General features: G+C 37.2%; 3 protein-coding genes across 3 annotated transcripts in view; 1 reads left to right on the top strand and 2 right to left on the bottom strand.

Annotated features, from left to right (window-relative positions):
- Positions 1-27,428, top strand: part of LOC129938422 (60S ribosomal protein L15) — a 54,520-nt gene extending 27,092 nt beyond the window's left edge. Inside the window, exon 4 of the mRNA XM_056045974.1 lies at positions 27,418-27,428. The gene's annotated coding sequence lies outside the window, so the exon portion shown is untranslated. The remainder of the gene's footprint in view (positions 1-27,417) is intronic.
- On the bottom strand, positions 113-4,316 carry LOC129938416 (protein timeless homolog). The gene has a single exon (XM_056045964.1). The coding sequence runs from the start codon at positions 4,209-4,211 to the stop codon at positions 216-218; it is 3,996 nt and encodes a 1,331-aa protein (XP_055901939.1). The 5' UTR covers positions 4,212-4,316; the 3' UTR covers positions 113-215.
- On the bottom strand, positions 6,952-17,340 carry LOC129938417 (dolichyl-diphosphooligosaccharide--protein glycosyltransferase subunit STT3B). Its single transcript, XM_056045965.1, has 5 exons — positions 15,754-17,340; positions 15,487-15,683; positions 8,035-8,505; positions 7,774-7,972; positions 6,952-7,704 (listed from the first exon to the last, which is right to left on the bottom strand). Exons 1-5 carry the CDS (start codon positions 17,122-17,124, stop codon positions 7,633-7,635), a joined length of 2,310 nt encoding a protein of 769 aa, XP_055901940.1. The 5' UTR covers positions 17,125-17,340; the 3' UTR covers positions 6,952-7,632.
- Positions 27,429-27,787: the final 359 nt, after the last annotated feature.

The raw sequence follows: 27,787 nt of genomic DNA, 5'->3' as shown, positions 1-27,787 counted from the left end.
ACAATGTTTAATGTATTAAATTCGCATTTTTCATAAAATCTTTTATTTACTTTTTAAACTGTTCTCTGTTTGATAAATAAATAAATATTATATTTTAGTACAGTTTATTTAAAAAAAAAAGAACAGAATAACAAATACAAAACAGGATGCAACAGTATGAAAGAAGAAATGTAGAATATAAATTTGAATAAGTTAAAATACCCGCCGTATGTACATTAAAAGTCGTCCTCGTCATCATCTTCAATAACTGCAATCCGTCGGCGTTTAGGCTCCTCACCCAGTTTTGTCTTTCCCGATGGCACTTCTTTTCTTTTAATAAAAAGTAAGTCATCATCATTATCATTCTTGTCGTTGACATTTGGAGTTGAAGGAGTTTGGTCATCGTCGTCAATTGATCGAGGACGTTTTTTTCCTTGATTTGTGGTTTCGGTGGTTTTATCTTTTGGAACTTCATCTTCTGAATCTGATTCGATTCTATTATGACGAACCTGGGTACGATTTGCGGGATTTTCAATAACAGTCCGATTAGTCTCATTATCCGATTCCGAATCGCTAGATCCAAGTTCGGCAAGACGTTTGCGATAGTTTTCAGAATTAAAATCATCTTCATCTTCTACTTCTGTATTTTCATTGCTTTTCACCATATCAAAGAGATTCATAGCCTTCTTAGCATTTTTCGAGGGTTCTTCAGAAGATTTTGACGTTTTCTTGGGTGTTGGGGGAGCGCGTTGTTCATCTTCATCGTCACTTTTGTTGTACATTAAATTGTTCATCTGTTCGCGACGCTTGGACATGAATCTGTCAAGGTAATCCTCTTCACTTTCTTCGCCCGATGAAGCCCCATCACTATCTTCTTGTTGATTTTCGTTTTCTTCGTCACCGTCTTCGTCGTCTTCCTCGTCACCACCCACGTTCAATTCATTTTCTTCGATGTCTTCACCTCCCAAGATTCGTTCACGCACCTTCAAATCGCTAGAATTCAAATAGACCGGTATGCGCCAGTAGTTCTCCATTGCTGCGATTGGTGGCTGTGCACCTAAGGCCAAGAGTAGTTTCTTAAATTCCTCATCCTCCATGGCTTCTTTTTGAACTTCTAACAGTGGCAACAGGGGAACACCATCGTCCTCCTCCGAAGGGGTTTCACTATCTTCCGCTGCATCTGCAAACGATTCCTTCAACCATTCCAGAGCGTCAGCGAACTTCTCGTCGATGTTCTTCATCAACGATTGAATCGTTCCCACATCCAGAGGAGTCCTTACGATTGTACGTTTTTGTTGCTTCTGTTGGCTCTTCTTTGATTTCTCCGATGATTTTGATTTGGACCTCTGCTCGCCGCCACCCTCTGCGACATCTTTCTTGGATCTCTTTCTTGCCGGCTTCGCTGGAAGTATTTCGGATTTATCGGCAATCAAATGCAGCTGCAGCATCCGCTTGATGATGTGGTTCTTTGAGCGTCGTTCCCCGAACACTTCCATGATCTTCTGAAGGCAATCATCATCGAGACGATGTTCATCATAGAGCGACTTTAATTCATCGTCCTCTTCATGTTGCCAAAGATCCTTTTTGGCCATTGCTGCTGTTGATTTTTTGGTTGGGGCCTTAAATTGCAATCCAAGTTCTCGCATTTTTTTGAGAACTCCCCGTCGGGTGCGAGTTTTGTCGATGAGATTCTCCAGAATCCAATCGATCACATCCTGATCGGTCTGAGGATTATTCTGGTTTTCTTGGAATAGGAAACGCAATTCACTCTCTTGTTCCTCTGTCCAAGTTCCTTTGGTGCCAGATTCGTAGACATCACAGTAACCCGTCTCCAGTTCATTGGCATCGCGAATGGTTTTGTAGAAGAACAACTCGGCGTATATTTTTGGATTTTTGGGAGCGGTTTCGACAAATTTGCGAACCACATAGACTCCAAGTCGGCGAAGCTCCTCCCAATGGGGATCTCTCGGGGCATCGAATACCTGTTGAAAGATCCTGAAGAGGAATGCCTGGTAGAGCATGGCCGGACAGGAGCATGCGTATGCGATGCGATGGAAGATGGTTACGATGCTCTTCAAGGACCTGGCTGGAATTTTTTCCCAGTCCGCCAACACGATGCTGCAGGCACGAACGATTTTCGGATGCAGGAGTCTCTTTTGGAAGTCGTCGAATTTGAAAGTTTTCTCAACAACTCCAGCGCCACCCTCTTCATCATCATCGTCCTCCTCTTCATCACGTTCATTGTCGACTTCATTTGTCTCGGATGGTGTCTGCTCATCTGAGCCAATATTGAAGAGGAAAATCTCCCGCAGGAGCAGCAATTCGTCTTCTGGGGCAGCAGTCAGTGCTCCAAAGCAGTCGTTCTCGGGCCAAACCTCTCTGGCCGCTCGCATCAATCCGATAGCACTCTCCAATTTCTCCTCCCTCAAGAACTTATGAATCCTTATCATACAGTCGTCCTTTTGGTCATCTATGTTTTTGTCCGAAGCCGCATCGAAAGGGATTGGTTGTTCCTCTTCGGGAATATTAAGTTCATTGGAAAGGATCTCTGTTACTTGGGAGGCTATTTCCACCCATTTATTCTCTAATTCTTCCTCAGTTTGTTGAGGATTTTTTGTTACTGCGGTTTTTTGTCTCCCGGCTGAGGATTTCTTCTTGCGACGCTTGTCCTGGACAACCACTGAATCCTTGCAGAATTTCTCCATCATCTTTAGGAACATGTTAGCCGATTCGATGACATCTCGGAGGTAGGTTTTCGTACTGTGAGCTTCGTTATAGTTCATCAACAGATGCAATATGGTCTCTCGATATTCCAGAACATAGCAGACGTTGTTCAGGAGCATGTCGAAGAGAGCTCTAGCCTTGACATCCTGCAACTTCTGCAGGGCGAGCAAACTGAAAATCAACTCCCGGAATGTTTGCAGGGCCACGTGTAATCTCTTAGCCCAGAGTCTGGCCTGTTTCTTGTCTGTAGTCATCATATCCATGTCGTGTTGCATTCGAGTTAGGACCCAATGGAAGCACTGCACACTCAACGACTCACTCACCAAGTGCATTTGCAGCCCACTAAGGCGATTGAATTCCATAAAGAACTTCACTGCCCATAGTAAATAGGAGTCATCGTGACTTGTGGATCCCGTGTTTCTTTCCAGAACTCGCCGAACCTGTCGGACGAGATTGTTGTAAGCCGAACGTAGTACTTCTATGCAAAACTCACGCAAGCACAGGCGTACAGAAAATGCACTCCGACGGACAGTCTGACCTTCTTCCTTAATTATGCGGTGAGACTTCTTTTGACGCTCCTTCTCTCGATCGAAGTCAATGGCAACGGCACGTTCTAGAGATTGATGGCATATAGTGTCCTTATCCGACACCGATCGGAAGTTTTGGATCACATAGGTGCCTCCGAAACGTGAATGCCGGCCGGCCGGGGGCCTTGCTACCAACTTCTGCTTTTCTCGACGCCTTGCAGCTATGAGCTCTTGCTCATCACGCTGTTTTTCGCTGGCACTGCGTTGCAATGACGCATCGGCCAGAGATTCTGCTGTCTGTTCACGAAAGAGCAAACAGAGGATCTCGAGACCATGGAGATGGTACTGGTTCTCGTCGGGCGAGCTGATGACGTAGAGAACCAAATCAAGGATTCCAGATTGATGGAGCGCCCAAATAACTTGGTCATGCAGACTGGCATCGTTGTCAGCTCGACACTCGGCCTCTGGATTGGCGGGTATTTGCAAAACATTTCGAATCAGAACAAGTACCCGCTCGATAAGAAGTCCTTGTTCCTCGCTCCTCAAAGCCCAATCAATTTCGAGGGACTTTTGTGTCTTTAGAGCAAGGGCAGCCCACGTTTTGTTCGATGTAAATGCAGACTTATAGCCCTGTAGGATGTCAATCAGTTCCATGAATACCTTCCTTCCATGGCCATCTTTTGGAGCACCGTCTCGATACAGGAGCAGTGTTGGATTTGTTAGAATGACCAACAATCTAATGAGAACATCTGCGAACTCATCATCCTCAATGTAATCTGGTAGCATGGGCACCAAATCAGTTTGCAGCACCTTGGCTCGTCCCAAATGTCGGCGATATTCATGATTGTCCAAATCTCGACGGAGGATCCATATTAAGTGCTTCAGTCCCTGAAGGGCATCGGGTTCGGCCAGATATTTGTTGCCATCACTGTAACCCAAAGCGGCACAAGTTGCATCGATGTCGGCAAGTAAAATCGACATTATTTATTTTTGCTGTTAATAAACAAAATGACAAAACCGAATTAGAACTAAACTTTTGCAAAATTACAAAAAGGGCGCGAATAAAAATTCAAATACAAAAAAGAAACAAACAAAAAACATATGACAGATGAGACATGCGACAAAAGAGGACTGTTTAGTAATTTGAAATGTATGAAAAATAGAATTTCGTGTTACGAAACAACATAAATAAATTAAATGTTCGAGAATCGAACAAACAAAATTAAAGTGCCGTACACACGAATTTAAATTTGTTTTTAAAATCGTTTGGGAAACATCTTTGTCAAACTTCACTTTTAAGTTGATGTTTTAAGATATCAATCAATTTATTTGACAATATTTAAACGGGCAAAGTAAGTCAGTGAGGTTACTGATTAAATATTCATTGAATTTGCATTTTTTTAGCTCACACGTTTTGTCCCTTCGGAATCAAGGCAGGACCTCAGCCAGTTTGTTCTTGTTCTTATTTTTATTGTCTTTTCTATATATCAAGATTGTAAAGATTTGTAACAAAATAACGTGATTATATGATTCATAAGTTAAAGTGTCAAATAGTTCTGATTTGCAATAAGGGTTTTCAATGGATAAATTAAGATTTTTTTTTGTAGTGGCGCATGGAACACGATTGGAATTGTTTTCTTGTTTGTCATTGTATAAGTGTAACTTCGTGTATGTATTAATAAGATTGATGGAACTGTCAAATTCCTAACTAAATATTTGTTTAAAAATTCAGCGGAAAAACTCAGATATCCAAACTTGATCTTAAATCAAAAATAAATTAATTTATTTTGCTCCTTGAAATGCAAAAATGGGAAATTTTTGTTTTGACAGATCTGGATCATGAATAAATTGATCATACCCATGACCGGCGGTCTTCCTCGACTTCGCTGTCCTGTGGGGTTCTTATGGGCTTTATGTGACCCAAAAATTTCAGTCGTCAGAATTTTACCCTTCAGGCTAAGCGTACAGCTCGTTGTTTCATCTTTTTACTTACTTACTTACTTAAGGTGGCGCTACAGTCCTGTGTGAACTATGGCCTCACCCAACAAACTTCTCCATCTAGCTCGGTCCCTAGCTAGATGTCTCCAGTTTCGCGCTCCAAGTTGGGTGAGGTCACCTTCCACTTGTGCCCGCCACCTGATCCGCGGTCTTCCTCTACTGCGCTGTCCTGTGGGTGCAGATTCGAAGACTTTCCGGGCCGGAGCATTGGTTTCCATGCGCTCTACGTGACCCAGCCATCTAAGTCGTTGTAAAGACCGTACAGCTCGTCGTTCCATCTTCTCCTCCACTCCTCTTCAATGCATACGGGACCGTAGATCACACGAAGAACTTTTCTCTCGAAGCGACCCAGGGTGCTTTCATCCGCTTTTGTCATTGTCCATGCTTCTGCACCGTATAGCAGGACGGGGATGATGAGGGTCTTATATAGCGACACTTTGGTCTCTCGTGAGAGGACTTTCCCACTCAATTGCTTTCTTAGCCCAAAGAAACAGCGGTTAGCAAGAGTTATTCTTCGTTTGATCTCAGCGCTGGTGTTCTTTTCTGCGTTTACAGCTGAGCCTAGGTAGACGAAGTCCTTGACTACCTCAAAGTTACGTCTGTCGATGGTGACGTTTTGACCAAGACGTCGGTGTTGTATGTCCTTTTTTGACGACAGCATGTACTTTGTTTTACCCTCATTAACCGTTAAACCCATTTTTGCCGCCTCTGCCTCAATACTCACAAAAGCCCCATTGAAATCACGCTGAGTTCTTCCGATTATGTCAATGTCATCAGCATATGCCAGTAATTGGACAGACTTTTGAAAGATAGTGCCCCTAGTGTTGACGTGTGAACTCTGCACTATTCTTTCAAGCACGAGGTTAAAAAAATCACATGACAGCGCATCACCTTGTGTAAAAAACGGACGAGTTTAGCAGGGATGTCAAAACTAGACATGGCTCTATACAGCTCGTCCCTGTATATGCTGTCATATGCGGCCTTGAAATTGATAAAAAGATGGTGGGTGTCGATTTGGTGTTATTGGATTTTTTCCAGGATCTGCCGTAATGTGAATATTTGATCAACTGTGGACTTTCCTGGTCTAAAACCACACTGATAAGGACCTATTAGGTTGTTGACGATGGGCTTTAGACGTTCACATATTACGGCAGAGAAAATTTTATAGGCGATGTTAAGTAGACTGATTCCTCTATAGTTCTTCCGACCATATCTTACAGATAAGTTGGTGCATGCTCTTAACCATCTTATCTCCAGCTGCTTTAAAGAGCTCGGCATTCAAATCATCCGCTGAAGAGGCTTTATTAGTTACTTCGTCTAAGTCGGGAAGACTGGATTGTTGGCTTACGTTGAATTGATCGATATACAGTCTGCAGAAGTAGCCCTTCTACATCCTCAGCATTGAATGCGGTTCTTTTATGTTTTACTTTCGCCTTTGCAGTCTTTGGTACGAAGTTTATGTACTTGTGAATTTCGTTTCACCTGATCATAGAACTTTCGAACTTCATTAGTTTTTCAAATTAAAAAAATATAGCCCGATTTCCTGCAGATAACTAAAACCCGCAAACCTTAGGACACACTATGCGATTTGAGTTGAATTTGTATCCATTTTTAGACCAAAATTAAGATTACTTTATTTGACTTGGAATTATTCCTCACAAACTGGGACTTTATTTTAGAGTTAAAGAAAATTATTTCTAATTCATACAAAAAATGCTTCCAATTTGTTTTTAAAAAAAGTGCAGGGATTCACTTTATTACGTTTCCGTTGTTTTTTTTTCTCTATTTAACAAAAACAATACATTTTAAGTTACAATTTGTGTTTTAATTATTACGTTTTTTGTTTTTTTTTTTTCATTTAAAATTTTCCTTAAAGATTTCGGAATTATACTTGAACATTAAATGACAAACGAAACCAAAAAAAAAAAAGAACCTTACTAACTATCCAAATTCAATTGCATATTGTTACTATTCAAAAATTTAATGAAAAGTATACTAAATTTAATTATTTGTTTTCTTAAATAATTCGTGAATAGTAATTTCGGGGACCATTGTGCTCACAGAAAAAGAGCAAAAAATAAATTATTAATTATGACTTAATTAGTCAAAACTCTTTGCTTCCTGTAAGTTAAATTTGGTCAAGGAAACTGTGTCTCTTTCAAGCTGAAAAAAAGAGATACAAATTACCCCCGATCGATCTATTCATCGTGCGAAAGTTTTTTCTCATTTTTAAAGTAGAAAATTATGTTTAATAAGGATGGAACAAAATACAGTTATAGCGTTTGTAACTAAATTTAATTAGAAGTAAAAGTTTTTGCTTTTATTTTAAGGAGCTTCTCTTAATGTTTTGTTTTTGTGATAGTTTGTCGTCTCTCACTCTTTTATTAGAAAAACAAAAATCTCTCTACTTTCTTGTTCGCTTGCCTTTGACAACGACTGGTCGGTTCTTGATATAACCTTTCCTCCTCTTGGAATTCTGAAATGTACAAAGTTATTATAGTGGATTTGAATTTATAATGTGTAAAAGAAATAAACACTTTATTACCTTTCGGGAAACGTAGTTGCCTGAGGAAACAGCTCTATCGGTGGTCTTGATTGCCGGGCGATTAAACTCATGTGGTTTCTTCACCCGGTAAATGCGCACTAACCAATGCTCGGACGTGTATGCTTCCTCTAGATAAGTGAGATCAAAATCTTTATTGCCAATCACAGCATTTCGAGTTCTATCATAACCAGCTGGGCCTCTGTAAAAGAAAATAAATAAATTTAACATCCAAAAAGATGCCAAATAGAATTAATTACAAACCTATAATCCAATTTCAATTCTCCAAATCTGTAGTAGCTCAATTTGTACATTAGACAATTAAGAAGGGCTGGAGCACCTTCAGCATCAACACGGAACTCTCCACGATCGGTAAAGTAGTCACTTTCTCTGATATCCTTGGGATGTTCACCTTCAGCAATACGAACCATCCATAAGAATTTGTTGATATCATCTCCAGAATATCCAATTACGCCACCAAATATGACTAAAACATAGTCAACATCCAATGAGGTCATAATTTCGTATGATTTTTCTTCAGTTGAAGACATTGCTTTGCCAACCAGAGCTATGTGACTATTATTCCAAGTATTATTGTCCACAAGTGTCGTTCGATTTGCCATTCCCGCTATCTGATAACCATAATCCCACCAGGACATGATGCGAGCGTCGTCAGCGGTGTTTTGGGAGAGCCAGTAGTAAGCCTCACGGAAATCATCGAGAATGTTGCGAGATCTATGTATATAAATAAATTAGAGGACATGGTTTAGTGTTCGGCTAAGGTTTAGGCGTAAAAAAAGATAATTTCTAAAGAAGTTTTGAATAGTAAAGTCGATAGATAGGAATAAAATAGATCTATACACTCTCCAAACGACTTAAAACAGTGCAAGCAATCAAAAAGGATTGATAAGTTTGGAAAGAAGATACCGATGGTTTTGAATGTCTGAAATTTGTGCTTAATGGTAAGTTGATGAGCATTCCAAGAATTAATGGTAATACTGTTCAATTGTTTGATGGGAGTGTGGAAAGGGTTATTTCACTAGAGCATTGTTTATATAAATAGCAGTTAAATTATGAAAGGTATAAAACATTTATGCGGTGTTCGAGAGCTATCTTTTGAATGATGTCCAAGTTATGGGGGCACCTGTCCTAATATGAAAACAGGTAACAGTTTATGTTGAAATGGTAGACATGTGCATTCAAGAGGACACAAGCGTCCATAGGTTTTTTCTTAAAACCAACCTCTGTCTATCAACTCCTACTCTCACCTCCACGTGGTGAACATCGGGTGCCTAGTAACTCAACTGGAGATTGGGTTCCAACCCCAGTGGAAAGTTGTTGGGGGCAGCAAACGAGAGAGGTGGGGAGAGGTGTTTCCACTAAGGCACCTCTCCTTATACAGACGGCAGCGGAGGAATTCCCGAGATGGAATCAACGGTGGCGTCTACAGTTCCAGTAAGGTTGAACTACTTAGTGAACACCTTATAGGGCTTCTTCGACTTATTTGGAGCCCAGGCCTGTAAGGAGCAGTTTTATCCGGCTCCCCATCCTTGGAGTTATACTTAGGATATGGCCCTCCAGGTTGGGGGTTGTGCCTTCGGGGTGACTTCTTGGCCACGTAAAAATACCTTAAGTTTCGAAGCACCAACAACCCTCGGACCCGAACAATTAGCGGAAGCCCTAAACTGATCCAATGCAAATATTACCCCCTTCTAAGAAGTGAACAGAACAGAACAAAGACAGCGTCTATTTGTGTGTGGATTTGTTGTTGGAACTAGACTCAGGAAAAAAGTCTTGAGTTTCAACAGTGTGAGCGAACGAGACATATTCTTCGAGATCTTGGACACGACTTATGAGCATTGCCCTAGCTATGACATTAAAATTATTTTAGGACAATTTAACGCCAAGCTAGGAAGAGAAGACATCTTAGATATCCCGATCCAATCCAAAACAAGGAAGTATTGTGAGAAGCTTCGACGTTAGACGGCTACAATCGCAAGGGATTGTCATGTTCTTTTCCGGTCAAATCTCTAATAACCTTTTAAGGAGTCCTATGCTGCCTGCATTAAGCATTGAAAACCAGTGGCAACATTGCCTTGCAGCCATCAGAGATGCCGCCTCTGAAGTGCTAGGTTTCACACGGCCACCACAGCGAAACCCCTGGTTTGACGACGAATGCCGGCAAGCCTATGCAGCGAAACAAGAGGCATACAAAACGGCGCTGCACAAAAGGACTAGAGCTGCTCGCGAGCTCTACGAGCAGAAGAGGAGAGAGGAACACCGGCTTCTTAGATGGAAAAAAAGAGAGTAGGAGAAGCGCGCGATCGAGGAGATAGAGGGATGTCAAAACAGGAATGAGGTTCGTAAATTTTACTGAAAGGTAAAAAAAACCTCACAAGGTTACCAGCCACGAACCGAAGCCTGTAAAGACGATAAGGGGAACATCATAGTAAAACCGCAGTCGATGCTGAGAATATGGAAAGATCACTTCTCCAAATTATATAACGGCGATGACGAACCGAATCCCGCTGTAAGGGCGATAGAACTACTTAACCTCGGCGACGCCGATCAACAATTCCGCCTACCCGACCTTGACGAAGTGAAGATAGCTATATCTAAACTCAAGTCAAACAAAGCTGCTGGAGCTGACGGCATCGCTGCCGAACTATTCAAAGCAGCAGGCGATGACTTGGTACGGAGCATGCACCAACTCATCTGTAAAATATGGTCGGAAAAAAGCATGCCCGATGAGTGGAATCTCAGCAAAGTGTGCCCGATACATACGAAAGGAGACCCTCTAAACTGCGCCAACTACAGAGGCATCAGTCTCCTTAACATTGCGTATAAGATCCTCTCTGCCGTATTATGTGAACGCCTGAAGCCATTCGTCAATAACCTGATTGGTCCTTATCAGTGTGGCTTCAGACCAGGAAAGTCCACTATCGACCAAATATTCACACTGCGGCAGATCTTGGAAAAAACCGAGGAGGTTCAAATCGATACCCACCATCTCTTTATCAATTTTAAAGCCGCGTATGAAAGCATCTATAGGGAAGAGCTCTACCGAGCAATGTCTCGTTTTCGCATCCCTGTCAAACTTATCCGTTTGTGCAGAATGACGATGGAGAATGCACGCTGCTCTATCAAGGTCGGAAAAGACCTTACCGATGCATTTAATGTCAAAAAAGGTTTTAGACAAGGCGATGCACTGTCATGCGACTTCTTCAACATCGTTCTAGAAAGAATTGTGCAAAACTCAACCGTCAACACTAGAGGCACAATCTTCCAAAGGTCCATCTAATTACTCGTATACGCAGATGATATTGACCCATTTGCAAGATCAAAACATATGTCAGTGGAGCGTTTTTGAGCATTGCAACGGAAGTGAAGAAGATGGGTTTAGTGGTCAATGAGGGCAAGACCGAGTATATACTGTCATCAAAAAAGGACACTGAACGACGAACAAAGAATAACTCTTGCAAATCGCTGCTTCTTTGGACTTAGAAGGCAATGTAGAAGTAAAGTCCTCTCTTGAGCATCTAAAATCACCATCTATAAGACACTCATCATCCCGGTTCTCATTTATGGCGCTGAGGCCTGGACCCTGTCAAAGAAAGATGAGAGCGTCTTAGGATGCTTCGAAAGAAGCATAGATGGAGAATGGAGGAGAAGATATAACGACGAACTGTTCGGGCTGTACAGCGACACTGACCTAGTTAGCAGAATTAAAGTCCAACGGCTTAGATGGCTAGGTCATGTAGAGCGAATGGATATCAACGCTCCAGCCCGAAAGGTCTTCGAATCCAATCCCGGAGGAGGGCGCAGTAGAGGACGACCGCGACTCAGGTGGCGCACCCAGGTGGGAGAGGACCTCAACCAACTTGGCGTGCGAAACTGGAGACAGCTAGCTAGGGACCAAGCTGGCTGGAGACGCATGTTGGTTGAGGCCCAGGTCCGCCCCGGACTGTAGCGCTACCTTAAGTAAGTAAGTAAGCAGATGGAGTACATTTTACGTCTGGATTATACCTAGGGAGAAATAGCTGACCTTTAATAAAAAAGAAAATAAATTGGGTGGCGGAACAGTCCGTTGAGAACTAGGTAATAGTTGCTTATAAATCTCAACCATTCCTGTGTGCGAGAAATGTTGTCAAAAATGCAGGGGACCTACAGTTTATATGCCGAAACCGAACGGCTAATTTGAGAAAGCACTTTTTCATGACAAGAGTTACTCTTGGAGAATTTGTCAATTTCTCGTAAGAGGCAGTACCCGTGAAAAGAATTTAGATGGCATAGGCAGGGATCGAACCCAAGACCTCTGGCATGACAGTCCAACGCACTTTAAATCATGCCACGGGTACTACGGACCTTTAATAAGCTTGCTGATATTTTATGCAGACACAGCCCTGGTTATTCCAAAATGTAGACAGTTGACATTGGAGTTTAAATAAAAGACCTGGTTCTAAAGGTTGAAGGTCGTGCTTCAGGGTTACTTCCTGACCACGTAAAGAAAAACTAGTTGCGAAGCACTAACACGCCTCGGATACGGACGGATTTAGTGCTGAGAACCTAAGCAAACGATTTAAAGATAACAAGCTTCGGATATGAACGTAAAATGTTAGTTCCCTAAATACACCTTGTGCAGCCGAACAATTAACGGAGGCCCTAGACTGATACTGCCAGACCAATCTACCGTTAATCACATTTATCATATTGCGATTGACGCTAGATACGCTTGCAGTGGGTGGGGCCTGAGTTGACACAGGACTGTAGCGCTTTTTATTCATGAGTTAGTTGGTATTAAAATGGCACACTTAAGTGTTAATTGAGGCACTAAGCGAATCAGTTGTAATCGCTTCTTCTACATATCATCTTAGAGTGATTGGAAAATAATAAAAACAAAAATATAAAAGGTACAAAATAATATATGACTTTTCATAACGAGAAGTATCTTTGTTATACGTAATGATAAAATGGAAAAATTATATTGAATGGCAATAACCTGCAAATAACTTTAACGGGTATGAGTGAAATGTATGAAACAAGTGAGATAGAAGCAGCTTTGAAAAGCCAAAACAATTTGAAAGGAGAGGTAAAATGTGCGAAGTGTTACCGTGGTATAAAAAATACGAAAGTATTCAACGCAATTATTGTACTAGAAGAAGAAGACTATATAAAAGTTATGAAAGAAGGAAAAGTGTGTGTAAATTGGGATAGATGTAGAATTTTTGAATACATTTCAATAAGAAAGTGTTATAATTGCTGGGGCTTTAAACATATTGCAAGCAAGTGTAAAAATGAAGTCGCATGTGCGAAATGTGGTCAAAATCATGATACCAAAGAATGCAAATCAGAAGAAGTGAAGTGTGTAAATTGTGTTAGGTCAAATAAGTTGTATGGCTTAAAATATGATGGCAATCACGATTGTAGGGACACGGTTTGTCCAACTCGGTAGAGTGGTTTAATGATAATTTGAGAAACTTAAAAAGAGAAAAGATAGATTGTTACCATAGAGCCTTACTAACAGAAGAAATTAGTGATTGGGAGTCTTATAAGCGGACGCGAAATCGGTATAAAAAAGAATTAGTAAAAAGCAAAGGACTTTTGGTTCAAAATAAAATTCTTATGCAATCGGACCAAAAAGCTATGTGGAGAACCTTAAAAAAATACGTGTTGGGATCAACAAGAGTTGAAATTGAAGAGAACATTATTTTTAATGGAGTAGTGATTAATAATTCAAAAGTGATCGCGGATGAATTCAATACTTTTTTTATTAATAGTGTATCAGAAATAAATCAGTCAATTGAGGTTATTCAATATGTTAATCAAATTGATGAATATCCGTATCGCTTTAAATTCAGTCCTGTGAACAATTCTGATTTATCTGAAGTATTGACATCAATGAAACAGAAAAAAGATTTTAATTATATGAGTCCAAAGATGTTTTTGGATGCATTTGGAGAAATAGAGGACGTTCTTACGGAAATTGTAAATAAATCTTTACTCTCAGGATGTTTTCCAAGCTCATGGAAGGAATCGTTGGTCTTACCAATACAAAAAGTGAAAGGCTCAAGGCGGTGTGAAGAATATCGACCAGTAAACGCTTTGCCATTGTACGAAAAACTTATAGAAAAAATTGTTAAAATTCAACTGCAAAAATACATAGACAACAAAAATATCTTAATCGAAAGTCAGTTTGGATTTAGAAGTCACCATTCCTGTGAATCTGCATTAAACTATGTTCTCATAAATTGGAAAGAGGATATGGCAGCAGGATCTACCATTATTGCAGTGTTCTTGGGCCTAAAGCGGGCTTTTGAAACGATCGACAGAGGTATATTAATACAAAAGTTGAAGCAGTATGGTATCCGAGAAAAAGAAATTCAGTGGTTTAAATCATACCTTGATCAGAGAACTCAGAGAACATCAGTGAATGGGAAACTTTCGGAGATAACTCAAACGCTTTTGGGAGTGCCTCAGGGCTCAATACTTGGGCCAGTTTTGTTCCTACTATACATAAATGATGTATGCAAAGTTTTGAAGCATTGTAAAATAGTCATGTTTGCCGATGATGCCCTAATATACATCGTGGGTAGAGATGTGTCAGCTTTAACTCAGCAACTACAAGAAGATCTCGACAGCATAAGCATCTGGTTCAAAGCTAACAAGCTGAAGACAAATGTTCAAAAAACGAAGGCGATGATATTTAAAACGCAGTGCAATATAGACTTAAGTATAGACAATAAAAACATAGAACAAGTAGATCAAATAAAATACTTAGGTGTGATAATAGATCAGAATTTAAAGTTCGATAAACATGTGGACTATATTGTTAAAAAAATATCTAAAAAAGTGCAATTTTTTCGAAGAATCAAAAGTAAATTAGATTTCAATGCATCTATTAGAGTATATAATGTTATAATAAAACCACATTTTGAATATTGTTCATCTGTATTATTTCTGTTAAGTCAAAGTAACATATATAGACTGCAAAAACTCCAAAACAAATCAATGCGAATAATATTAAATTGTAATCGTTATACAAGTATTTTAAATATGTTAAATCGACTAGAGTGGTTAAGCGTTAAACAACAGTTAGTAGTAGATGTTCTATTGTTTGTTCAACAAATGAGAATGGGAGATTTGCCTAGCTATTTTAGTGATTTAGATAGATATGTGGGTGAAGTCCAACCATATCAATTGCGAAATGTAAATAATTTGCGACTTCCTAATTATAGAAACACAATAACACAAAACAGTGTAATATACAAAGGCTTTCAAATTTTTAATTCCTTGCCAGAACATGTTAAACTGGAAACAAATTTTAATATATATAAGCGCAATGTAAATGAATTTGTCAAAACTAATTTTTAAGATATATAATAATTGTATTATAAAGTAGCTTAATTTATATTTACTATAAATGCTAAATAAATCAAATCAATCAAAAAAAAAAAACTTATTACCTTATGTTACATATGAAAATAGTTTACTCAAAGATAAGTTATCTGCAAAATATTTCTAATCTATTAACAAAAGGCAAAAGACGGACGCACTGTTGGGGAGTCACGTATATCTTATTTTTATTACTCCTATTTGAATCTTTATGAAGAGTTTTGAATAATGAAGTCATAACAATTGCAAATATGCTATTGTTTTGACTTCATTTAATGGACCGATTATTTTGTCTAAAAAGATAACTTGAAAAAAAAAACTCACCCATCTTGACTGTTATGGAAAGCGAGGACGATAGATGGACTTGAATAGGCGTTGCTAGTGACCCAAGTACAATGAACAGCGAACATCATCAGAAGCATAAGAATGGCCAGAATGACAACGCTCTTAAGATTAGCCCCAATACCAGCAGCTCCTTCATGAGCAGAATCATGCTTTGGTCTGTGTTTTAACTTTCCAGCCTAAACAACATTTTGAAAATAGAAACTTTGTAAAAAAAACCCAAGTTATAAGAACGAAAAAACCTCCTACCTTATCATACATATTTTTCTTCTCGGCTGAAGTGTCTTCGGTTTCATCTGCGGCCTTATTGGGTGAACTGTCTTCCTTGAGGAAAACCTCGAGAAGACAGGAGAACGCAATACCTGCCAACATACACACAACTGGTGTTAGCGTGAGCATCAATCGGACCATAACTCCAGCAAAGTAGACAGCGCTGATGGCGTAGAGCACCACAAACACCCTCTCGTCGTTGATCTTCTTGATGCAGTACCAGAGTCCAACGGGGAATGCACAAACCAAGATGTGTAAATCGAAGAAGAACGAGAACCACGTTGTAGGTTGATGCTCCGATACTGATGCAATAATTGGAATGTGAATCTTTGCGTAGCCAGTGTCCCAAAGCGAGTAGAATCTTCCACTCCATGGAGCCACAACACCCATCATGGTGAGAGCAACGACTGCGAGGAATACCACAGCAGCAGCTACAAGAGCGCCAACAATGAAGAGCCGCTTGAACTCAGTCTTTGACAGGATCGTCTGCAGGTGCTTGAGGACACCCACTGCCAGGAGGAGCACGAATACTCCCATTGCGGCCATGTGTTCGCTGGTTCGAATCGGTTGGAAGCCAACGAATGGAATCTGCATTGAGAACAAGAGCCCCAGAATGTAGAACGTGGTGTAACTGGTGAGCAGTCTTGGCGAGTATCTTCCCATAAGAAGCAACACGAACACGTGCAGGGGAATCAAGTTGATAATAAAAACGTAACCACCCCAAGCCGATACCATGTAGAAGTACGATAGAGCCGCCATCGATGACCAGAATACTGAGCCCGTTTTCACCGACTTCACCCACAGATAGTACGTGAATTGAAGGGCGAAAATTGCTATTCCCTCGTTATCGTAGGATCCCGCTACCGACCGACTGATGTAACCGGGCACGATAGCAATAAAACTGGCAGCGAAAAGTCCTGCACCGGGAGACCAGAGTTCCTTGGTCAGCAAATAGGTGGAAATCGATGTAAGGCCACTGAATACGGGAGCCAAAAACACACAGATATCCCTAATATGAACCGGGATATTCAATGCATGCAGAATGTAATGAATACCTCCCGACGTTATCATCAATCCAGGATACACAGTGCCCCCGACAATCCGACCAAGTGGATACCAGGCGCGCTCATCGAACCAATTAAGAAACTTATAGTAACCATGTTCGACCATAAATGCGGTGGCGCGGTAATTGAACCACGGATCGAACTCATGGATGATGCTCTCGAAACGAATCACAGCAAACAAACGAGATGCAAAGCCAGCCAACCAAGCTATTAGGAGTACTGCAAATGTGATAAGACTACTATAGCCAGCTGCTTTGCGATTGAGCAGCTTCGCTGGGCGATTCATTTTTTCTTGTGATAAATTTTTTCCAAATGCTAAATTTTGATTCAATCGAGGAAAGAAGGTAGTTTGTTAAACACTTGGGTTGCTGTTAGAGAACATTCGTTCGTCCTTTAGGGTGTTTTCTCCACACTTTTTGAGAATTTTTCTTCGGCAAGAAAAAATTTCAATTTGACTTTTTACAACACCACCGACCGAAAGAAGAATGACACGTCGCCCAACAAAAACACCGGCCGTGTCAGGCGTGCCAACTTGAGGGTGAAAAATATGAGATAAAAACAATGTGATGCCAAAGCTTACAAACTTTAATGACACGACGCATACTTAATACGTGTTATCATGACCCTTAAGTAACACTGAGACTACATGAGCTAGTAATTAGAGTTCGTTACGCTAACAAACTTTTCAACTATAGGATTTTCCAATAAGAGTTAATTTTTTCTTAATGGATGTTTATATCATTTTACAGAACAATGTATATTATTTACAATAGAAAAAGATAACAGCGAGCTGTCTCCGAGTCTACGGTGGCAGCACCATACATGCAAATTTCCGTGACCAATTCGCACATATCCTCTTTAGTTTCACGAGTTCTATCTCTATTTTTTGATAATAAAAGACTGATATGCAGGAGGTATTCATTTTTAAACTCGGTTGAATGGACCTTAATTCTTACGTGTTTTTTGCTATTTTTGTATCATCCCGTTGATAGTTTTGACAAAAAATTCTGACATTTTACAAACCAAATACAAAAAAACTGTCAATTTTTGTTGGAGCGGACATTTATTTTAGAAATGATAATATTGTTTTCGTGTCATATTGGATTCCATTTAAGAATTATTTAAAATCATTCTTTTTTGATAAATAAATACATAACATTTCAAGAAGTCGTGTGTTAAGTAGATTCAACCAAAAGATTATTGTCGTGATGAGAAATGCAACAATATTTTTTTTTAAAATATTTCTTCAGATGCGCTTGTTGTCAAAACGGGCGTCTTGGCTTCTATAAAAAGATGTATTTACACTTTTATCTGGTCATGTTGTCAATGAGAATATTGAAAAAGAGTGGTTAAATTTTAAGGGCCAATGTTGAATGTAAGCCACACCTAAACGTCAACTTTTTCTGCATTTCAATTGACATTCCTCAATTTGAGACTAATTCAATTTGACACATTTTTGAATCCTCGGATTAGCAGCGTTATAAATATTAAATACTAAGCGAACGTTTCGCTTCAAATTGCATTGACCGTACTCACCTGGAAAATGCCATCAAAATGTTAGGAGCGTTACGCAAGTTGTACCTGTGCATATGGGGTTCTGTCTTCTGTCACGATCGTCGTTGATGAGCATTATGCATAAAGACTTACATTTACACGCTTACAAGGTGCAATTGATTTAAGATCTAAAGCCTCTTGACCATTTCAAGCGTGCATTATCAATTTTCAAAAACATCTCTTTAGTGATGAGGCACATTTTCACCTCAGCAGAATTGCTGCATTTGGGCAAATGATTGAACAAATGCATCTACAAAGAGTGACTGTTTAAACTGGTTTGAGGGCTGGTGGCATCATCGGACCGTATTTTTTTCAAAATGAGTCCGTTCAGGCAGTAACTGGGAATGGTGTTCGCTATCGTAAGATGATAATGATAACAAACTTTGTATGGCCAAAATGGGAAGATGGATGTGGATGTGGATGTGGACGATATGTGGTTTTAACAGGACGAAGCCACTTGCCAAACAGCTGACGAAACAGTGGCAATAGAAACAATGATGTCAATCATCATGGTCATGTGATTTGTCACCCTAGGACTTCTTTCTTTGAGGTTATTGGTTCATTCTTAATAATTGTGGTCATTTTAAACGCTTATATCTACATATAATTTCTTTTCACCCTTTGTTATAAAAAATATGTAAAACTTAAATAAAGCGCACGAAAAGTAAATAGTTAAATAAGCTTAAATCCTTATGTAAATTATACACTTTATGCAACAGTCTGCTTCTACAACATTTTACATTACGCAGCTCCTGTTTTTGACTAGGCCTTTGGAAAAAGTAAAAACATTATTAAACCGAGTTCTTACATCCTAGACCCCAAAAATTTGAGAGTCTATAATAAACCTAAGTTCTATATCAAACTTCGATCTTAACCAAAGTTCTACCCCTGAAGAACTAGAAGAAAAAAAGTTAGAACTCAATCAATTTCTAATTTATCAATAAACCTAGTTTTTGAGACTATAACTTTTTCAATTAGGATTTGTTTCAGAATGTACCTAAAAGTAAAGTTCTGAGTAGTTTTCTACCATACAAATTACTTACCAGATGCGTTTCATATCCATCCTTCTCATAAATGTATGCATTATGTAACTATGTGTTAGTTATGGCGATTTTCCAGTTAGAAAGATATTCAATTAAGTTCACAAAGAGAATTATGAATATCCTTGCTTTTAAGTGTTTTTCATTACGTTCTCAGTTATCTCCTATGGACTAATTCATCCACCCAATAAGTTACTTGACACATTATTTTCACCAAATTTCTGTCATTGAAAAAAAATTTTGTGATTAAAATATACCGAAAATTTTATACTGACAAAACTGTCATTGGAATTGTGTGAAATTGGAACACAAATCAGTGGAACGATTGGAATATAAAAGTATCACCTGTTTAGGAAAATGAATTTCCGTCCGGAAAATAGAAAAATACATTTTTAGCGAAAAATAATTGCGCAATTAAACTTTTTCTCTCAAAAAAAATCTTTGTGTGATTTCGAATCGATCAGTTTATAATTTTCATTTCATTAATCAAAGGGAAACACAGACTAATATCTATTACAAAAATTGATTTAGGCGCCAATTACAGCTATAATTGAAATCGATCAGGAAAAATGTTAAGATCAATATTTGACAGTGTTTCCTTTGATCGATCGGAAATCACACAAAGAATTTTTTTGAAGAAAAAAAAGTGAAGCTGCGCATTCATTTTTCTCTAAAAATGTATTGTCTATTTACTTTTATGTTCAAAAGTGAAACGAATCGTTCCATTGATTTGGGTTCCGATTTCACACAATTCAAATGACAGATTTCTATCAATAAACATTTTTCGGTGGATTTCAATCAGAACATTTCTTTTGATAACAGACATTTTTAAAGATAGCTATAAACGAGCTGTCAAAAAATGCCAACGTTTGTTTTCAATGATGAAAATTAATGAAATATTATAGCTAGCCATTTTTTTTAATGATAGAAATTTGTAATGATCTCTTTAAAAAATCTGACATCAAAAATCCAATACTGTTAGCTATATTAGCTATAATTTCTGGTAATGGCGTAGTTTTTTCTAGCCAAATGTCAAAATATGACAGATTGGAAAATAACAGTTGTTCGAAAAGCGACTATCGAAATAACCTTTAACATAAATAGCGCCGCAAGAGCAAAACCCAGAAGTATTTTGTTCCTGCGCCATAGGAAATTTGAGAAATGTTGAAGTCAAGATTATAGCAAAGACAAACATATTCACTTTCATTTTCTTATAATTTTATAGTAAGCTCAATAGAAGAGTACGAAGGTAAGTTCAATATTGCATGTCATGCATTTTTTCGTTTAATTTGTTTTGCATTTGGCTTTCAGATTAATCTGATTACCATTATTTGGAAGAAGGTTGCGTAACGCGGTAGTAGCCAAAGAGATAACTTTTTTCGAAGATGAAAAAAGAAGATAAATACAAAAAATAAAATAAAAATCAAAAGTATTCATTGGAAAATGCTACATCCCCTTTATATTTCCATACCAATAAAAGGATATGTATAAGCATAAAACCACCAAAGTGTTCAGGAACAAGATTGCTAACTTTTATATGTACATTTTTCTTCCGTTCCTACCACTCACAAATTCGTGGTAGTTCCATTTATTTCCAAGAACACAAACTTGAACATCGTAATAACTTCAGTGTCTGCTTTGCAACAGGATATTATTGAAGTGTATCCTGATGACAAGGGCATGTTGACATGTTGATGTTTGAAACACAAACAACATAAATGTATACCCTAGAAGTGATTTTTGTGAATGACGGTGGGTTGTATGTAACACTTTTAAGAATTTTGTATGATTTTCTCTCGAAATTCTTGGAAGTGTTACATACAAACCACTGTCATTTCAAAACTACTCTCTTCATTGAGATGGTTCAGACGGTTCTGAGTTCTAATTTATGTCACCTAAGTGTTTCTTACAACCATTTTCAATTAAAAGAATGATTTCAAAAAATTCCCATGTAAAGGTATTTTCAACATTTTTTTCTGCTGCAGCTTTCTCGATTTTATTTATGTTTTTTTAACATTTAAAGCAGGGTTGCTAATAAGAACATTTTGATCAATGATTTTTTTGTTCCTTTTTTTTGGGGAAATAATACCCATAAATTATGTCAAATATACATTTTTTTGGACTTAATTATTTGAATTTCACCAATTAATTAGTTTTGTTAAAATATCTAATTATTTTATGGATTATATACCAAATAAATAAATATAAAGCTTCTCGCTTTTTATTTAAAAAAATATTTTATTTCAGTCAAATTAAAATGTTTATATGGCAATACAGGTTTTATTTAATTTGTTTGCAATGATACCAACATTTACATGTGAAATCACAATGATAGAGCGCTCCTTGTTGTGAAAAAAGAATTAAATTTTGGATCTCAAATTGAGATCCAAACACAAAGCAGGATCTTGTGTTGTTGTTGTAATGCATGTAAATCCAAGATCCGGAGCAGATCATGGTGATAATAAAACGCGGCTATTATTTACGTGCAAACGATGTTGATGCTCATTTTATGGTATCAACCACGTTTGTAGTATAAGTCGTTCCAAAAAGGCTCCAATAAAAAGAAGAAAAAGGAACCAAAAGTAATGTTATTCTGGTCAGACAACACCTGAAGGAAGTTATGTCGATATCTTTGCAGAGTTTAACAACCTAACGTAGTTAGTTGACGAGCCTCCTCGGATTATAGTAAGAACCCCTAAGAGAAACTTTTGGCAATATGAGAAAGCCAACTGGGACGGTTTCAACGACTTCATCAGAAACTTTAATTGATCACTATGCTTCTCCGATATTGATCTGGACTTCATCGCCGATATAGAAGCGAACATAATTCAGAAATTGTATTGATAAAACCAATTTGCTTACAGCACAGTTTGACTTTAATTTGAAGCTGCCAATGAGTGACATGGCTACTCCTGTATTTGAAAGCGTAAACGATTCTATGGGATGAATATTCTATTGCATTCGTACAGTTTCTAGAGAACTCAAAAATCTTAACACTCACAAATCCGTTGGCCCGGATAGTATACCTGTTATTTTTCTGAACTCCTAAAGAGGTTTACTAAAACGCTTGCAAAAACACTGCGTAAGCTATTCCATCTGTACTATTCTACTAGTCTTTGCATTTGTCCAGCCTGTCCCTAAATAGGCGAATCCTCCTCCCCCTCTTACTATCGTCCAATTGCTCTTACGTCTATCGAAAGATCTTGAAGACCAAAAGCATCTTAATAACCGGCAGTATGGCTTTCGAAGCAATAAGTTTTTTACATCCTTTTGGAGAAAGTAAGATTATTGCACTTGATATTTCAAAGGCATTTGATAAAACTTGGCATCAAGTTCTCTTATAGTGCATTTGGTATTGATATATCTCTTCTTTATTGGGTTAAAAATTAACTTTCAAACCGTTCAATTCAAGTAGAATTGAAAGGGTTCAAATCTGATATCCACAAAATAAACGGAGGTGTGCCCCAGGGCTCTGTTTTGTCTCCTGTACTATTTCTAGTTTTCTTAAATGATCTTTTGTCTGATTCTTCTAACCCACACAATTGTTTCGCTGATTATTGTAACCTCATCTTTTCATGTTCGTTGTAAGATTCTCATCCTTGTTCTTCGTATGTGAACGGCAGAGTATGAAAATTTTGAAAACTTAATGTTGTCTATTGTTACAAAAGCGTTACCCTCCCCCAATGCCACTATAACGATGGGATGTACTTCCATCGAGGAGACTGCACAGCTTTCAGTTCTAAGTATGTGCACTACAAACCACTTATTGTGGAGTGATGACATATTTGATGTAACCGAAAATGCTGCTAAGGGTTAACGTTTTCTCCGACAATGCAAGAAGCTTTTTTACCCCTTCTAATCTGGCTATAATTTATAAAGCCTATAATCTTCCAAAACTCGACCTCGAGTACAATTTCCATATCTGGGCAGGCTCGCCTATATCCCACTTGAGTCTTTTGGACAGAATACAAAAAAGAGGTCCAAAAACGATAGGTGACCGTTGCCTAACTGATAAAAAACGCTGTTTGTTGTTAAAGCGATAAATTTATAATGTATGTACATTGTATATATGTATGTAATTCAATAAATAATTTTCATTAAATTTAATATTTATTGAAATTAAATTACATTACATTACATTTTTTTTAATTCATTTTTATTCATTATTCTAAAAACTATCTTAAAGCTAGACAAAAATTCATAAAACTAGCCTAGGTATACATAACTAACAACTAACTTACTGGTTCCATACGGACACTCTAAGTTTAAATCTAACATTTAAAACTTATGCCTTTCGGCCCTAAGATCTATTCTACTATACAAAATTTCAAAAAAAAAACTAATATCAATGTCCTTTAAAACTAAAAAACTTAATAACTAAAATAACTTAAAAACTCTAAACTAAACTAAATAAAACTTAAAGCTAACTTACATAAATTACCTATAACAACTTAAAACTAGAACAAATACAGCAGCAAATCTAATTGTCTAACATTTTTAACTTCCCATAGGAAGTTATTGTAATGGGTCCGATTTGTCGAATTTAAAATTTTGACATTTCTCGACGTTTCAAGGTCCCTAGAGTCGAAATAAAAGATTTTTAGAAAGATGTCTGTGTGGGTACGTACGTTCGCGACGTTTTTTTCGTAGTCCATAGCTCAAGAACCAGATGAGATATCGACTTCAAATAAATTTTGTTATACAGATAATAAGGCAAAAAGATGCGGAAAGGGCTCTCAAGAAAATTGCGTGGTTGGTTTTTTTACCATAGCAATTTGAAAAAAAAGTGACAAATTTTGATTAGGCCTTAATATCTAACGAACCAAAAACGCTAGAGACTTGAATTAAATTGTATTGTAACGCGATATCAAGAAAATATATTTTTTGGAAAAAAATTAATTAACGGGTTTTTTTATAAATCAAAAAAACTGAAAAAAAAATTTGTCAAAATTTTACGACTAAAATATAATTTCATCTCCAAAACAATTTTGTGCAACGAAAAATAATGTTTTTAACATCTGATAAGTTTTTAAAAAAATCGAATTGACAGTTTTTTTTATAACAAATAAAAAACTAAAAAAATATTACACAAAGTTGGTAAAAACTGAATATCGATTCAAATATCTTTTAAAAACTTTGAGATAATAGCTTCTAGCTAATTTTGTATTATAAGAAATATTGTTTTCAACATTAGGACACATTTTGAGAAAAATAAAATTGACAGTTTTCTTACAAAAAATAAAAACTTAAAAAAAATTTATAAAAGTTGGTAAAAATTGATTTTCGACTCAAATATATCTTCAAAAATTTTAAATATTGGCTTCAAACTAATTTTATCTTATAAGAAATATTTTTTTCAACATTAGGTAAAATTTAAAAAAAATTCGAATTGACAGTTTTTTACAAAAAATGAAACTAAAAAAAAACAATACTAAAACTTGATAAAAATTTACTTTCGGCTCAAATACCTTTTCAAAAACTAAAAATATTGGCTTCAAACTTATTTACTTCACAGAAAATATAGTTTTCAATATTCAGTAATTTTTATATAAATTTATAAATCCAACAGTCCGTTTTTTCATAAAAATAAAATCTACAAAAAATAGCACGCAAATTTGGTAAAAATTGATACGAGTACATATAGACAAACTTTTAAGCAAGAAAAATCGACAGACGGGATGGGAAGTTATCAGTGTAGGTCGCATCCCAGCCTCGTTTTTGTTCGTTAAATTTTCAAGGTGAAACATTTTTTTTTAGTTTTTTTGATTTATAAAAAACTGTTAATTGGATTTTTTCCAAAAATATAGTAGTTTTGTATCACGTTACAATATAAGATTTAATTCAAGTTTTTAGCGTAATTGGTCCGTGAGACTTTTATAGCCTTTTCACTTCAAACTAAAAACTGGGTTTTCGGCAAAAAGTTTTCGAAAACCCAAAATCTTTCACACCAACTATTTTCATTCGAAATTTAAATTTGTTTAACACCTTCTGTCAAATTTTGTATTGATGAAAAACTTTGTGGGTAAAAATGTTTGTTCTTCTCAAATTATCTCTGAAAATGAAATGAATTCTAAGCAATTTAAATACGAAGATTTTGTTAAACATTTGTTCATTATCTCAAGCCGCAATCATAAAAATTTCGTTTTCTTTTGCAAATCCTGGAACTTCGGAAAAAAAGCTGATACAATTAGAAAACGTAATCGAGAAAGAAACATGTGGAAAAAGGTAAGCTTATTATAATAATTCAATTAAGAGGAAGCTATGTATTGCATATTTTTTCTTTTCTTTTTTAATTTAAGATACCAAAAAGAGTTTAGGTATTTGATAAAAAGAAATTTATTATAAAGTAAATCTTATTCGGTAAAAGAAAATGAAGTTCATTAAAACTATTGTATCTATGGCTGAGTGGTTGGGAATAATGATGAATGCAGTAATGCACCGGACAAACGAAAATGGCACAGAGTTGTCAAAACGACCTATGGGCCCGTTCGACAACCTGATCGGTCATGTGACACTATGTCATATCTAAATATTTTATGCAGGTACGTACAAGCACTTTTTGGAACCGTAAAATGTTAGTAAACGATGATGAGTATTTCAAACAACATTTCAGAATGAGCCGCAGAACTTTAGACAAACTCTGCAATGAACTTAAGGATCTTGAAATGCAAGATACAAACTTTAGCCTTATGTAGGTACTTATCAAGTTGATTTTCCGGAAGACAAAGATCTAAACGAGCTCCAAAAGAACGAATGGGATCATGTAATTTAATGGTTTAACGAACATACAAAAAACTCCCAGTATATCACCACATTCACCACCCACCGTCTCGGATGCGGATATATTGAAAATATCCAAGTACTTCTTTTCACACAGTGAAGATGTTCTATATGGTATGTATTCTCTTAAGATTGAATTTTTTCCTTTCCTGTGCTGTGATAGAGCAGGATATCAGCGCAGACAAGGCCGTAACACTAGCTCGTCTCGAAGAAGAGTTTGAACTGAAGTTCTGGGGCGGGTGCTATGGGCTCACGAAATACATGAACCAACAAGAACTACAAGCTTGCTTGGCTGCAGCGCTATCCACTTTCTTCGGTCTCTTCACCGGTCCGAACAATTCACTAAGAAGAAGCTAATTGTCTAGAAAATATATCACAGAATCAACAACAAACCAAACTGTCACAATACAAATTAATTTTATTTAAAACATTTTCTTCTTCTTTCACAACAAGTTCAATCTATAACTCTGAGCTTATGACTATTGCTTCTGTTGGCCAAATAAGCCATATATTGTGGCCATCTGAGCAACTTATAGGTGGGGTTGAGAAGATTCTGAACGATTTCGTGTAGGTCCTTATGGCCGGAGCAGAAATGGTAAATTCCTATTCCTAGTTCCAAATTCGTACCAAAATCACATTGGCTTCTTTCTTTGAGGACTCGCCTGGCTTCTCCAAGGCACTGAGGATTTTCTTGATGTTGGCATCGCTGTCTATCAAGGGGCGATAGCCCACTGTTGTGGTTTTATTCACTGGAACAACGATTCCCACATTGTGGAATGTTTTGGCACACATTTTCCTAGTCCGCTGCGACTTAAATGAACTTATGGCCTTTATATCTTATATCTCCCAAGCCCTTGTGATTGAACGGAGTTACTGAAAAGTCTTTCTCCAGGTAGTAAGCGAAAGCGTCGAACATATTTGTGGCGACGAGTTCTCTTCCATAATCTGTAAATAAAAAAACAAAAAGCAATAATTCTTATTTTGTAAGGAAATTGTATAAATAATTTTACTAACCACGATCAAATTTATTTAAAATTTCAAAATGAAGTATTTGTTTTGACAGCAGTCATCAGCTGTTTTGTTTACATTAATTTGAGCGCTGAATGTTTCGAAAGGTTTGTTTGTTTAGTTCAACTTTGAATTGTTACTAGTTTTCGAGAGGTTTTATATAAAACTTGTGGTTTAACAAAAATCTATGGGAAAACTTGAGTTTTCGATGTAGGTAACCGATAATTTTGCGAAAAACGGGTTTTCGTGTGAAAAGCCTATTTATTGTTAACCAACATTTTCACCTTTTTTTAAACTGTTATGGTAAAAACCAACCCGCGTAATTTTCTTGAGAACCCTTGCTGCATCTTTCTGCCTTATTTGAAGTCGATATCCCTTCTGGTTCTTGAGAAAATCCCGAATCCCCAAAAATGTAGTGTGAATCTTAAAAGAAAGGATTCAATATTATGTACTTCTAAAAAAACACCCAACATTTCAAGACAAGACACTCAATTCAAAATAAATACTTTTACTTTTTTCAAATTCTGTTATTAACCTTAATATAAAGATGCATAATATAGAATATAA

The sequence above is a fragment of the Eupeodes corollae genome, chromosome 1 (assembly GCF_945859685.1).
Source record: "Eupeodes corollae chromosome 1, idEupCoro1.1, whole genome shotgun sequence".
NCBI classification, from domain to species: domain Eukaryota; kingdom Metazoa; phylum Arthropoda; class Insecta; order Diptera; family Syrphidae; genus Eupeodes; species Eupeodes corollae.
This window is presented reverse-complemented; position numbering and strand designations above follow the sequence as displayed.

What these genes read in the sequence shown, in the direction of transcription:
- LOC129938416 (XM_056045964.1), bottom strand. Translation starts at nt 4,211, where the DNA reads ATGTCGATTTTACTTGCCGACATCGATGCAACTTGTGCCGCTTTGGGT.
- LOC129938417 (XM_056045965.1), bottom strand. Translation starts at nt 17,124, where the DNA reads ATGAATCGCCCAGCGAAGCTGCTCAATCGCAAAGCAGCTGGCTATAGT. An exon ending in TTCCATAACAGTCAAGATGG is followed by an intron (nt 8,506 to 15,486) that starts GTGAGTTTTTTT and finishes TTATATACATAG; the next exon opens with ATCTCGCAACATTCTCGATG. An exon ending in GCAACTACGTTTCCCGAAAG is followed by an intron (nt 7,705 to 7,773) that starts GTAATAAAGTGT and finishes TGTACATTTCAG; the next exon opens with AATTCCAAGAGGAGGAAAGG.